At 39.1% G+C, this 15,772-nt stretch overlaps 1 protein-coding gene across 2 annotated transcripts in view; it reads right to left on the bottom strand.

The window, feature by feature from the left end:
* The window catches only part of SLCO5A1 (solute carrier organic anion transporter family member 5A1), a 138,729-nt gene that overhangs the window by 46,114 nt on the left and 76,843 nt on the right, over nucleotides 1-15,772 (bottom strand). Inside the window, exon 4 of one of the 2 annotated variants that reach the window (XM_046023390.1) lies at nucleotides 6,314-6,478. The exons of the other annotated variant lie outside the window; for it this stretch is intronic. Coding sequence (XP_045879346.1) covers nucleotides 6,314-6,478 — 165 coding nt within the window. The remainder of the gene's footprint in view (nucleotides 1-6,313; nucleotides 6,479-15,772) is intronic. 2 annotated transcript variants of the gene reach the window in all.

Raw genomic sequence — 15,772 nt, 5'->3', positions numbered from 1 at the left:
GAGCCTCCTTGATGAACCATGAGAGACTATGGACTCTGAAAAACAACGAGAGTGTTTTGAAGGGGCAGGGGGGTGGGAGGTTGAGAAACCAGGTGGTGGGTAATAGGGAGGGCACGTACTGCATGGAGCACTGGGTGTGATGCCAAAACTATGAACACTGTTATGCTGTAAATAAACAAACAAAAAAAAAGAGCCTCCTTATAATTTCATTTGAACGTGTTACTTTTTGTAACAGGTGGAATGTAACAAAACACCTTTGAGTTACCACTCTAAATTAGACTAATGCAAAATTTGTTTTAAATCAGAAAACCCAACGAAACTATTGAACATGAATTTAACACTGTTTCACAACAGATAAATTTTTATTGAGCATCTACCAGATACCAAATTCTTTAAAATAGAATTATCTCATTTTTTTTTTCAGTAGCCCTGGGATATGATCACTCACATTTTACAGACGAGAAACAGAGTGGTGAAATGACTTGGCTAAAATCACACATTTAGTTAAATGACAGATCTGGGATTCAAAAGAGGTCTGTCTGTGGATTACATCAGGACACCAACAGAAAGAAAAACAGATCATGCTGATGCTAGACATGGCCAAAGTTGGTGGTGATGCAACATTACCAAAAATATCACAGAAAATTAATTGGTTAATAATTAATCCTCTTCTAAGAAAATAATACAACTCTATGGGGAATGTAAGAATAAGTTTATTTGGTGCATGTGGCTTTAGGAAAAAAATGACTTAATCTAAGACTTCAGAAAAGGAAGAAATCATAGAGTTCCTTCCAGTCCAAATTATTGTTTTCTAGGGAGCCTGGTTGGCTCAGTCGGTTAAGTGTCTGCCTTCAGCTCAGATCATGACCCCAGGGTTCTGGAATCGAGTCCATATCGGGCTTCCTGTTCAGCCGGGAGTCTGCTTCTCCCTCTACCCCTCCCCTCTGCTTGTGATTTCTCTTTCCTCGGGGGTGGGAGGGATATATATATATGTATATATGTTTGGGCTCTTTGCTCAGCAGGGAACCTGATTCTCCCTCTGCCTCTCCCCCTGCTCATGCTCTCACTCTCTTTCTCTCTCAGATAAATAAAATCTTTAAAAATATATTTTAAAATATAAAAAGTATTACAAAAGTACTTTGTAACACCCATTGAGACTCCACTTTGAGCTCTGCTTCCTGGGTATTCCCAATACCTGTCAGTCGTCCCGGATATAAGAGAGGACATGGGTCCTGCCATGCCCTTCAGAGATGGTCTGTGACCGGGAAGTACATTCTCCCTTGAGTGCTGTTGTCACAGAGTACGCACAAGTACGCACTGTCATTCTGGGGCCTCTGAGCCTTCTTAAGCAATTAAACCCTGTTTAACCATCACCATCAGTGCACTGGCTTAGAACCTGCCACATGGTAGGCACTCAAACATGCCTTAAATTAGCTAGCTAATCAACAAATACAAAGAATCTAAGCATCTTGACTTAATGTCCACTATAACCTTCTACAAAAGTTCTAATTAGCACCAAAGAAAAACACATGTAGTTTAGTGTAATAAATACCTTTCTGCCCAAAAGACAAAGAGCCTATAATTGTCACTCTTAGGTCCTAATAGCCTCTCTTTATCTCAAGATTGTTAAAAGTATAGAAGTGAGAAGATGCTAGCAGCTGCTGCAGGATGTTGGTTTGTAAGGACCTTCCTCTCCTCTCCCAAAGCACATCATGTTCAGTGCCCGCTCACGCCTTCTGGAGTCCAAGGTCACTGCTTGACCTTGGAAGTGGGCAGTGATGCCAAGTGTAGCCATAGTTAATATGGTCTATTTGCACTTAAAAGTTTAATGTTAATGTTTTAAAAAATCTACGTATACATTTACAAAATTAGTACAAAAATGTATTTTAAAAAAACTCTTCTTATAAAATTAAAGAACTGTACAGAAAAGCAGAAGAATGGAGCGAATCAAAGCATGTGCATGTCTCTCTGGCTTCCAAGTATGCAGTGACTCCCAGAGGCTGAAGTCTGAGTTCAGGGGTACTACTTTGAACCTCATCAAAAAAACCCTGAAATCAGCAGCTGAAGACAGATGGCAAATATTCGGTTAAGTGGACAATCATTTTTTAAAATCACACCCCAACCTAATCCCCTTACCAAAGAAATAAGTATTTTGATTATTCTCCAATGAAAAGCAAAATAGAATTCTCCAAGACAAACTCCAAAGACAAACTATCATCTAAACCTTTATAATTCTGTACACACCAGGGCGGGACCCCAAGAAAGCAAAGGTGGTGCTGAAAGAATGCTGGTGCTCTGAAAATGAGTGTTCTTGACCATGGCTCAGTGGTGTGCGAGTGTGTGTGTGTGTGTGTGTGTGTGTGTGTGTGTGTGTGTGTGTGTGATGGAGGTTGAATCTTAGAATACTGTTTCTCCGAAATAGTAAAAAAAAAAAAAAAAAAAGCACAGACCTATAATAATATTTCAATAAAAATCACATATGGATTTTTATATACTCCGAGATACCAGCCTCCAGGTTCTAACGATTTGCATGTCTTTAACCAAGTTGTTTAACACTCCCCAGACTTTTGTTTCCTCATCTGAAAAATGGGCATAATCAAGAACACCTACTACATAGCCATTGGTTCATGGATTAAGTCATGTCCATATGAAAGAGCATGGGTAGAGTCTTCTACTTAGTAAGCACTCAGTAAAGTCAGCAACTATTTTATTATCACCATTATTATCATAGAGGTTTCAGTCTCAGACCTGTTCAAGCACCACGAATTCAAATGTAAGAGGCTACCAGCAACATCTTCAATGATAATTCCCTTTCCTATAATATATGATTAAGCTGTGTTTTTCAATTTATATTGTTGTGCCCATTTGAAGTTAGGAAAGATTCAAAACAAATCACTCCTCACTACTTCACTGGATCCTCACAACAACACTGACACGTAAAGACAGGGGAGCTCTTGTCCTCATGACACAGGTAAGCTTCCGTTTTAGCTGAAGTGCAGGAAGTAAAAGGACTTGCCAAAGTCACACAGCTAGTAACCAGCAGTGGCAGGATTCAAGGCTGTTCTGCCTCCTCCTTCAGGGCTCTTGCCATCATTTCAGCCTTTTCCAAAACATCAACCTTCAAATAGTTCATTTTGGTCAACAAATGTGACCCTAAATGGGTTAGAGGAAATAGCACAAATGGGAAGGTGTAACGTGAACTTGGATTTACAGTTACATAGATATGAACACGGGCAGATCTGTAAAACAACTTATGGTTCTGGTTTGAGTATAACACACACACACACGCACACACACACACACCACTCACACACCCCACTCACACACACACAGGGCACAGCTCTGTGAGAGCTGGTGCTCAAGGGCTAGGGGAGAGAAAGTGAGCACAGGCCTGTGTCCTGATATGTCTGGAGCTTCCTCCCTATCATATGACACAGTACAAGCAAATGGCTCTGGAGGGTCAAAGTATTTATTCAAATAATCCTTTTAAATAAAAAAAAAAGAACTTTAACTCAAAAATTTTCTCAGATGAGAAATTAAAACTATGTTAAAATTCTGGGGCACCTGGGTGGCTCAGTCGGTTAAGTGTCTGACTTGATTTCTTTTCGGCTCAGGTCATGATCTCAGGATCATGGGATCCTGGGATCTAGCCAGTGTCAGCGGGGAGTCTGCTTGTCTCCCTCTCCCTTTGCCCCTCCCCCTGCCTGTGATCACTGTCTTAAATAAATAAATCTTTTTAAAAAAACTTTATTAAAATTCTTGTTCAGATAAATTTCTTAATTCTCCAAGTCACTTACATGCATAGAAAGAGAACCAAAGACTCAATTAAACTAAGTAAGTCCTTTAAAAACACAAATCTCTGCTCACGGGGTAAGAAGGATTCAATTAATAAAAATTCAAAAAAATCAAGGCGAGCTTTCAAAGAGATTATCATCCCTGTTCATTTTACTGTAATATGACAGGCAACCTTCTACTCTTAATCAATCTGAATATCTTTGACGATTATTATTTATCTATTTAGAAAGAAAGGAAAAGGTATGAGCTGGAAATAAAAAAGCATTTTATCAGAACACAAGAGACTATCAAACATAGTATAAAAATTGCACTGACAGGGCGCCTGGGTGGCTCAGCTGGTTAAGCCACTGTCTTCGGCTCAAGTCATGATCCTAGAGTCCTGGGATCAAGCCCCAGGTCCTGGGGATCAAGCTCTGCAGGGAGCCTGCTTCTCTCTCTCCCTCTGCCTCTCCCCGTGCTTGTGCTCTCTCTCTCTCTATCAAATAAATAAATAAAATCTTTTTTTTTAAATTGCACTGACAATATTAAAAAAAAAACCTACAATGACAAAATCAGAATGGAATTGGCACTGTGTGATGCTGTTTTTTTAATCCTGATGTTGGAACATAAAATGAACAAATTCCATGAGCTAGTTTTATTCAAACCTGTATCCCCTTTAGCCAAGGGGGCCATATTCAGTGACGACTGCCTTGACCACACCACTGTGGAACTCTGTGGCCTAACAGTCCAGCTGAACATTTTGCTCTATTTTTCCACAAAGAGTCTTATGTCTAGCTGCTGCCTCTATCATAATTAAATGATGGCCTTAGTCAATATGATTCAATATGCATAAAGTCCTACCTAGCTCAGTTCTGTACCACAGCCCCAGCAACTGTTGCTTAGTCAAAATGGCACCTTTGGGGGTGGGGGTGGGGGATGGGATGATCCAGACAGCTCTGCTCCCTAGTCTGGCTGGAACAGGGACACACAGGATGGAACAACAGTGTTTCTTGATGTGCGTCCTGAAGAAAATCTCTCCTGAAGAGAGATGCCATTTAAAAGCTGGATTTCACAGTCAAGTCAATTTGGGAAAGACAGTACCTTGAGCCTGTGTCTGGGAACTTCACAATGCACACTGGCATGGTAAGGGTTGTGAAGAGTCCTACAGCAAACACCTCTGTAACATTTCAACTCAGCAAGTCCCAGATTTATTTGACTATGACTCTTCTTGACAGTAACACTTACTAATACGGAAACTTAGTTAGGGAAATGCTTGAGACTACTCTACATTTATCAGCTGTGTATCTTCATATCTAGCTACAAGACAACTCTTGGTTTCCCTGACCAAGAATAGTCACTCAAACAAAGAGTTAGTGTAAGAATTAAACTAGAAATGTGTCGTTCAGATTTTCTGGCAACCAAACTGTTAAGTAATTTGTAAATTTTACCTTAATATAAGGAAAACATATATTTTTGAAAAACAAATGGAGAAAAACATATATTTGGGTGACCATTACAATGATCCAAAGCAGTATACTCTTTACGAAAATATTTGCAATCATGGACCCACAACCCCAATGTATGTCTTTTTATGTGCAAAGTGAATGGAGAGAACAAAGTGATTACCCAAATATTTCAACTCAACTTCTCTTTTCATAATAATAATATAACTTTGCCTGTTAATTTTCAGACAATTCAAGCTTCCTAAGATTGAATGTGGATGTAGAAGATAAAGTAGGAGCCAGAGTCATCAGAAAAGTTATCATCAATCTCCACTTAACTATTTAAGTAATATTTTATTAATAAATTAAACCTTGGGTAGATACAGGCATTTGACCATCTTTGAAACCATTAAGGATATATCCAAAATATAATGATATAATGCACTGGAAATTCCCCCAATATCTGAGAATTAAGGGTCCCGCATTTCAGAACACCCAATTTACTATGAAAAAAGATTTGAGTACTGCATACAATGAGTACCTGTATCATAGTCTCCAAAAATCATTTTCCCAGACATAAAACATCTTCTAAAACAAAATTCATAGATTTCCTTTATAAGGTCAAGCATCTTCTCTAATTCAATCAAAAATCTGTTTACATTCATGAAGGGGAAATCCTGATACCATGCACCTAATCTATAGTTCAGATTATCCATTTAAAATTTTTAATTCTTTTTTTAACTTAACTCGTGCCACCCATAAAAAGATGTATTCAGATCTCAATTTGAATGCCATTGCCTATTTCCTTCTTTTTAACTGAGAACCATAAAAACATAATTATGCAAAGTTCTTCCTTTCCAAAAGACAGTTGGTAAAAATGTCACACAGTAACACAATCCAAGTCAACACGAAAACATTCAAAGACCTTCTCCTCCTAAAATGGGGGCGGGGGGGGGGCGGTGAGGGAAAGCAGGTAGCTGTTAATGAATTTATTTAACACTTTGATGTTAGAAGGAACTTTCTCTTCACTCATTGCATTTTAGTTTAGTGGTCAAAAATGATCATGTTTTCAAGGAGCTCTAACGGCAGTGCCTTACCAGTGTAGATGCTGGCATTGGAAGCTGGGATACCAAACTGTGACTCGATGAACTTGGGAATGAAGGTAATGAAAGCAGTTACAATGGCACTCTCAGCTGTGTATGACAAACTCACAAAAAGGAATGTCATGTTGCTTAAGATCCTGACAGCTGCTCTTGGTAGGTCTACAAAATGACAAAAATGACAAATGAATGTTATAAATAAGGGATGGAAATAAAATAAAATTGAATTGTTTTTGAAATGAACTGGAAATAGCCATTCAGCAATATTCAAGACTATTGAACAGAGAATAAAACCAGAACAACCTGATGACTGATTAGAAATCATCCCCTTCAAAACAGATTTGGGGTTGTTAAAAATTTTTCAACTAGGAGGAGGAAATTTTAAAAAGTAGTAAAAAAACATATCCAAACACAAATAACCTTACAAAAATAATCCAATCTATGACTCCTGTTCTAAAAACTGCTTAAGATAAATTATTCACATTTTTTATTGATTAAAACAATGTTGTTCTTTGTTAAAACCCAAGAGTCTACTAAATGGGCAAAAAACTTGCAGTACAATCCTACATTATAGTTCCCATGACATTCAACTAGCATTTCCCTAGGAAAATGCACTTCTGAAGTGTCATGTCCCTGACCCCGCACTGAAGACACCCACAGCAGGGGTACCGGTACATGATTCTGGTCATTTGATCTTCCAGCCTCATTATGAAATAGGAAATGGTGCAGCTAAAAGGGCTTAAGAGTCACATCACCAGCTCAGATACTCCCAGGGACTTTGGACTGGGGAAGGAAGAGAAATGCTCTCCAAAAGGAGGAGACCCCAGAGGTGGGGGGGCTCAGGACCGTCCAAGCTGCCTCTCAAGGAAGAGAGAAAAGTCTCGTCTTCAAGTCTTTGCATTTATTTTACAGAACTTGCCATATAGATATGTTTCAAGACGTATGCCTAGGTATCTTCATTTCAGCATTATTTACAATGGCAAAAATTTAAGGAAAAAGACTAAATGTCCATCACTGGAAAATGTTTAAATAAATTATGGCACAGCCCCATAATGAAATACTATGCAGTAGCTAAAAACAATATAGAGCTCTATGGGCTGGCATAAAAGGAACTCCAAGAAATATTTTTATAAATGAACAAAGCAAGCTGCTGCAGAAACATACATATACATGAGTACATAAATATATATACATATACGTAATATCAAAGTAAAAAACAAACCAAAACAACATATTTATATGTGGTTGAATATATACTTCCCAATATACACAACACCAAGAAATTCTGTAAGTGGAAATAAGATTGGGAAAGAGGAATAAAAGGAGATTCTTGTGCATTTTTCACGTTTATAATGTGAATTAACTCACATTAATTAAGTTTTGGAATATAGGTGAGGTTTAGTGGGATGAAGTCCAGAGCCAATGACCAAGAAAGGATCCTCGAGACGTCTTTGGTGCAAAATGGTGGTTTATTAAAGCATAGGGACAGGACCCATGGGCAGAAAGAGCTGCTGCCCCAGGATTGTGAGGGGTGGCTGATTATATACTATGGGGTTGGGGGAGATAAGGAAAAGGGAGAGTTTGAAAGAACTTTCATGTATTAAAGAAGACACACAGGATACCAGAGGCTTTGCTATTTCTCAAGTTAAGGTGGTTTTCCTTTTAGTAAGGCATTCACAGTAAGATAGTTGGGAGTTCCCTGGAGGAATGTCACACTCCTCCTATCACATGTCCTTGCCAATGAGCTTTATGGGTTTAAAAGAAATTCAACTTTATTTACATTTCCCTCTGCCTCAGCCTCCCTCATTTTATGGAGGGAAAGGTGATGTTAGTGCTTCAGGAACAGAGTTGTCTCTGGAAGTTAGGCTACTGATAAGAAAGCTTCTTCCTTATAAATCACTAGGACATTTATAAACTGAGGGAGACTCAGGTCTTGCAGGATTGTGTCTCTACAAGTTAACTGTTTTTCCTTTCGGGCAGCCAGGAGTGCCTGAGGAATGTCACATATATCCCATGGTTGGGGGTGTGGTTCGCCGGGTGTCGGCTTCCGCTTTACCCTCAGCTTGCCTTCTGTTCCCTCATCAACATTTATGTGATCTTTACATATCTTGGAATGTATCATGGAAAAAGATAAGCTGCATTATTTCTGTACCGTCATCGCAGTTATCAAAATGGTTATTCTCTAGGGTGTCTGGGTGGCTTAGTCAATCAAGCATTCCCATCTTGATTTTTGACTTAGGTCATGACCTCGGGGTGGTGAGATTGAGCCCCATGTTGAGCTCCAGGCTCAGCTGGGACTCTGCTTAAGATTCTCCTTCTCCCGGGGCGCCTGGGTGGCTCAGTGGGTTAAAGCCTCTGCCTTCGGCTGGGGTCATGATCTCAGGGTCCTGGGATCAGGCCCCATGTAGGGCTCTCTGCTTGGTGGGGAACTTGCTTTCCCCTCTCTCTCTGCCTGCCTCTCTGCCTACTTGTGATTTCTGTCTGTCAAATAAATAAATACAATCCTTAAAAAATTTTTAAAAAAAGATTCTCCTCCTCCGTCTCCCTTTGCCCCTCCCCCTGCTTGAGTGTGTACTCTTTCTCTCCCTCTGTAAAATAAATAAATCTTAAAAAAAAAAGAATAGCTATCACCTTATGCTACAACATAGTAAAATCAATTCATAAAAATTAAGCAAAACTTGTTACTAAAGCTATAATTTATAGCCTATTCACCAGAATTTAAAACTTAGGAAGTCAAGACTATTTGCTAATCATTTTAAAATGTAAATTAATGTTAATGTTCTATATCTTAATTTAATCATTAAAGCTTAAATGAACATTTAAAATAAAAATTAAGATGCATACTTCATTTTTTAACATGGAAAAACATACCATAAAAAATATATAATTCAAGTACTTCATAAAATTAACCAATATTCTCTTGTAAGTATGCAAATCAGAAGGTCATATCTAAGATTTAAAAATTAGAGCAGTGCCTGGCTGGCTCAGTCGATAGAGCATGGGACTCTTAATCTTGCAGTCATGAGTTCAAGCTCCACAGTGTGCAGCCTACTTAAAAAAAAATAAAATAAAATATTAAATAAATAAATAAAATTTAAAAATTAGAAAATTAGAAGATTTTTTATCAACATTTGGAGACTCAAATTAAGTCTATTTGGTATATTAAATCTAAATATTGTTGAATCTAAACTATCTGGTGAAATTATACAACAAATTTTTTTAATCCAAGAAGATAACATATGTATCAAATAAACATTTTAAAAGATACTAGTTATAGGGGCACCTGGCTAGCTCAGTCAGAAGAGTGGAAAGGCATGTAACTTTTGACTGAGGTCAAAAGTTAGTCGGACTGAGTTCCAGTCCCACACTGGGTGTAGAGATTACTTAAATAAATAACTTTAAAAAGAAGAAAAGATACTTGTTACAGAAAACTGATTTTTCTCTTATACCAATTTCGTGTGCTAAAATAGGCCTCTAATTTCAATGCTAACTCAAAATATATGTCATATTTGTTCTTCTCTTTCATAAATAAATAAAACAAAACCCCCCCAAAAAACCTGGTGTTATTTAAGAAGAATTTAGCAAAAGTTGAAATTCAAAAACTTTAAGTTAGCTTCCTCCTTTCTTCCACCTTCCTACTTCCCTTTGTTGGAGCTAAATCTTCACCATACATGCCCTGCGGGAACAAAGGGCCAGATATACAGACTTGGGTCTTTAGCTGGTGGGGCTGGGAGTTTGTTTAAATACAAGAAGAGTGAGTAAGTCCATTAAGATTAATGGCAGTCAGCCTTCTAATGGCCAGAGAAGGGAGTTTATAATATGTTATAAATATGGACAGTTTATAAATATGGACAGGGGATAGTTAGATATCAGATTGGAATTGAAGGTAATGGTATGAAGTCATGGGATGGATGGACAGATAGACAGATGGGTAGATAGAAGATGATGGATAGATATAATGATAGACGATAGATAAAGATGACAGATGATAGATACATGTGTGTGAATGTGTGTACACACACATTTTTCCTTATTCTGTCAACTACATGGCTTAGAAGTTTTAACACAAAGAGTACACCTAACACCCAGTGTGTGGTCTCTAAGGGCCATTTTCCACTCAATGGAGAGCTCCTTGGAGAAATGTCTAACTTCAGAGCTGAGACAGAAAATACAAGACGAGCCTGGAAAATCTTGTTTAACAAGAAAGTAAAGTGCTCAGAGAATGACGGGGACATGTCAGAAGGACACCAAAGAGAGTTCGAAGGATTCCAAATAGTCAAATATGAAGCAATTTAAGGTCAATGGATGCTAAAAGTGGTAAGTGAAAGTTTAACAGAAACAAGATACAGTCAATCTTCATTATTTACAGATCTAGTATTTTCAAATTTGCCCACTTGCTACAATTTATGTGTAACTCCCAAATCAAAACTCTCGGGGGTGGCCATTCAAGGACATGCACCAAGTGGCAAAAAAAAAATTGAGTTGTAGGACACACACTTTCTTGGCAAAGACTGCATGAGGCCTCTCCCTCTGTCTTCCTGGGTCAGCTCTCAGGCTGCAAGCAAGTGTCCTTTTCATAAGATACTGTCAAATTTTTAGCATTTTTATGTTTTTGGTGATTTCCCTGTTTCAAATGCCCCCAGACATAGTGCTGAAATGCTGTCTAGCATTCCTAAGAGGCTGTGATGTGCCATGTAGAGAAAATGCATGTGCTAGATACACTCCCCTCAGGCATGAGTCATACTGCTGTTGGTGGTGGATTCAATGTTAAGGAATCAACAATATATATTGAGTAAGGTGTCTTTGAACAGAAACATACATGAAACAAGGTTATATATTGATTGGTTGATGATTATATTGTGACAGGAATCCAGCCCTGTGTTTCTCCTAGAGCAATGCCTCCGTGTTCACCAACTCAATGTTCACATGACTTTATAGAACACAACTAGCACGAATGAGAATCAGCGGGATTTGGATAGCTTCAAAGTACTTCCCCACAGCATGCCTACAAATTACTTATTGATTTAGAACTGCAAAATATTTATTAACTTTAGAGTACAGAAACCTGGTCGATACAATCTTCTCTAAGAGATAAAAGTTCATGGGGACAGTAGCGTTACATAGCTTCTGGTACAAGGCACTGGAACAGAGCATGGTTTCAGTGGTCTGCCCACCAAGGGCATCAGTCAGGAGGCGACATTATCAAACCCAAACTGAGGGACATTCTATAATGTTATCAGCTTATACTTTTTAAAAAGATCAAGGTCATAAAAATAAGGAAATACTGAGGAACTAATTCAGATTGAAGAAGCCTAAAATACACCCCAAAGAAACACAATGTGTGATCTGTGAATTGAATTTGGACATAAAGGTCATTGTTGAAATCACTGATGAAGTTTGAATAGGGCTTGTGGTCTAGGTGGTAGCACTGGATCAATGTTAATTTCCAGGTTTTGATGGCTGCCCTGTGGTCATGCAGGACAATGTCCTTGTACTTATGAAACACACACTGAGGAAGACAGGGCAGTAGAGCACCACGTCTGCAACTTCTCCGATGGGTCAGAAACGTTAACAACTGGAGAACTGAGTACAGGACACACAGAGTTCTGTGCACTCTTTCTGCGGCTTTTATGTAAATTCAAAATAATTTCAAACACACAAGAAAAATCACACACGCAAAAAAAAATCTAAGCTGAATCCATACATTTGCAGTCCAATACCTAACGTTTATGCTGCAGAATATATTTTAGATAAATTTCTTCATGCCATTTATAACTGTCATTGTAAAATCAAAAATACAGGGAAAAGCCTCATGAAGAGAGCTAAAATAATGGTAACGAACATCATTTTTTTTCTCATTTAATGCTATGAAATCTTACAAATTCAATGATAAGGGCAAATTGACATTAAAACCACAAACTCCTTAAACATTAGTAAAGTGGGAATAGAATTCAATGCAAAGTACCAAAATTCAATAGAATGTAATATAAGAGATAGGCTACACATAGAAATCAGTTTTAAAAGAGGTGTTACTTAAGGAGTGCATTTGTGATGAGCAAGTTGTGTGTTGTACATATGTGTTGTACATAAGTGTTGTATGTAAGTGTTGCATCACTGGGTTGTACACCTGAAACTAATAATGCACTGTATGTTGGCTAGCTGGAATGTAAAAGCTTTAAAAAAAAGAAAAAGTGTTGCTGTCACTGGCAGATCCCTTACTCTTTCCCACATGCACAACCACGGCAGGGCTGGTGACCCAAGACAGCCGGCACTGCCATCAGACCAGATGGTGAGTTGCACACCCATCAAAACGGGGCTACGGTACAATAAATTTGATGTTGTCCCCCTGCCTCCTCCACTTGACCTTGCAAACCTTGAGTCAAAGTTTCAGAAAATCTGAGATGTGCGGTATGACTGGCTTCCCGTGGAAGCTGATTAAGGACAGTCTCAGCAAGGGCAGAGACCAGAGTTTCTCATTCTCCAAAGCCTTGTAGCTGACTGCCTAAGAGGAGGCAGCAGGTATGGGTATGGGGGTAAGTTTCTGCCCATCAGGTAAGCATGCTCCAGTATATGTGAATGTTTTATGCTCATTCTTTTTTTTTTTTTTAAGATTTTATTTATTTATTTGACAGAGAGAGAGATCACAAGTAGGCAGAGAGGCAGACAGAGAGAGAGAGAGAGGGAAGCAGGCTCACTGCCGAGCAGAGAGCCCGATGCGGGACTCGATCCCAGCACCCTGGGATCATGACCTGAGCCGAAGGCAGCGGCTTAACCCACTGAGCCACCCAGGCGCCCCTTTTATGCTCATTCTTAAAAAAAACTCTACAACTTGAAGGATCTATTTAGAGTAAAGTTTCTGTTTGGAAGAGTAAAGCTTTAAGTAAGCCTGGGTCTCAAAGAACCTGAAAGGCGTCAGTCATCTTTGAGAGTAGGGCAAAGGGAGAAGCACATTGGTAATACATTTAGTCTGGCATATAATGGATCCCATTCTGAAGAAAGGTCTGCGTGGCCCTGCCACACTGAAAGTCCCCTTTTCAGTGGCTCCTTATGCCAACATAGTAAGGTTTAGAGCATATGACCTGATACCCCGAAACAAGCTGGTTGTAGCAGGAAAGGAGGCTGGACTCAAAGGTGCTTCCAGAAGGCAGCCCTGCAGCCCTAAGAGGCCTGGGACACCATGCATGAACACAGACTGGCCAAGCCCTTTACTTCATGCCCCTTACTGTTGGCACCTGCCACACAATGAATTAGGCTGTGCGTATGAAGATCTGAGTGAGAACATAAGTAAGGAAAAGGAACTGAACATCAGCCTGAAGCTGAATATCCAGAGTGACTGTGGGTCCAAAGCAAGGAACGCATTCCCAGAGCTGCTGGAGGCCCCACAAGAGAGCCTTATGCTAGAACCCCAGTATCTCAGGGGGCTTCAACTTGCTTCTGTCCTTTACAAACTGAAAGCACCTGTCATGCCTATTTGTTGTCTTAAACTACTGAAATAGACTTTTTTACATAATGATATGCTTGAAAAAGATATGCCAACAGAGCGAATGAGCAAGAAAATGGGAAGGCCCAGCTGCCCAGAACTTGGCCTCACTCGGAAGGCCCTCCAGACAGGATTGCTGTCCACCCTTCCAGTTCTGAAAGTCCTATGATTCCCACCAGAAGCCTCCCTACATGGCCATGGTCTTTCTTCTCTCTACTATTTACTATATTCCCCTGCAAGTCTGCTCAGCAAATGTCAAGCTCGTCCACTGATTCTGTAAGAGATAGCTCCTTCAGACCCACAGGTGCTTCTCCTCTGTGCTCCCACAGCATGCTGTTCATACTGCTACTCATCAAGCCTTCAATAGCTGCATGTGTTTACCTGTTTGTTTCTTTCAAGAGAGTGTAAATGCTATGAAAGCAGGACTTGGTAAATCTGTATAACTTCAGCTCCCAGCATACATCTGGCATTTTGCAGGCACTCAAAAAATATATCTGGGGGCGCCTGGGTGGCTCAGTGGGTTAAGCCTCTGCCTTTGGCTCAGTAGGGAGCCTGCTTCCCCCTGTCTCTCTCTGCCCGCTTCTCTGCCTACCTGTGATCTCTCTCTCTGTCAAATAAATAAAAATTTTTCTCAGAAAAAAAAAATTTAAATATATATATTTGGAATGTGTTTATTAACATTCATTATAACATCAAAGCAACAATTTGTACTAAAACAATATCCATATACATGTGAGAAAATGAAATCTTTTCCAAAGATGCCTAATTTCCTCCTGGGTAGTTAATTATTTATTAAGAAAGTATAAGTCATAAGATAAAGGGCAGTGCATATAGTGGTGGGCTTAACAAGACCACAGAAAAATGTGAAGGACCAAATAGATAATCCTTTTTAAAATATGGCTTTCTGGAGCTAAAGAATCCTAAAAAGATTTAGATCAGATTATAAACCAAAAATTCCATTAAAGAAATAATAAAATACTAACCAGAGAAGGAGGAAATAGACAATATTTCATCCATTCAGCACATCTGGGGAAAAGAGGTGTTTGGAATGCTTGAATTTTTCAGATAACGGGGCAATTGCCTCTTAAAGCAACAAAACTTTAAGCATTTTATTTGTGTTAACTGGTATTACTAGAAAATCCATAGCATAATTTGACATTCTCTTCAAGATTCAAAGTCACAATTATGAATAAAAATATCTATGGATATTTTTAGTATATTTTTAAGCCTTCTATTTATTTTCTGATCTTTTTAAAGATTTTATTTATTTATTTGACGCACAGAGAGAGATCACAAGTAGGCAGAGAGGCAGGCAGAGAGAGAGAGAGGGGGGAGCAGGTTCCCTGCTGAGCAGAGAGCCCAATGCAGGGCTCGATCCCAGGACCCTGAGATCATGACCTGATCCAAAGACAGAGACTTAACCCACTGAGCCACCCAGGTGCCCCTATTTTCTGATCTTTTTTGGTTGCAGGGACATTCCTTCTCTGTGATGTGTTGTGGTGTTTGTTTTTGTCTGCTGACATTCTACTTCTACAACAGCTTTTTTCTTTTTTTTTAATTAAGATTATTTATTTATTTGAGAGAGAGAGAGAGAATGAGAGAGAGAGAGCATTAGAGGAGAGAGGTCAGTGGGAGAAGCAGACTCCCCGCCAAGCAGGGAGCCCGATGTGGGACCCGATCCTGGGACTCCAGGATCATGATCTGAGCCAAAGGCAGTTGCTTAACCAACTGAGCCACCCAGGCGCCCCTACAACAGCTTTTTTCTGTTATGTTCTTTTGAAGGGCCTCTGTGAAGTAGACAGAGATTTCAATTTTGTTCTTTTGGACATCAATTTTTTGAATTTAAATTGGGGGTGGGATGAGGAGTGGTGGTTTATTATTATAAAAAATAGATGAATTATTCTAACTATCGAGTTGTTGACTAAATTTTATTACCTGGAAACTAACATTATTTCCAGATATACATGATAAAAATT

The sequence above is a fragment of the Meles meles genome, chromosome 1 (assembly GCF_922984935.1).
Source record: "Meles meles chromosome 1, mMelMel3.1 paternal haplotype, whole genome shotgun sequence".
Lineage (NCBI taxonomy): Eukaryota > Metazoa > Chordata > Mammalia > Carnivora > Mustelidae > Meles > Meles meles.
This window is presented reverse-complemented; position numbering and strand designations above follow the sequence as displayed.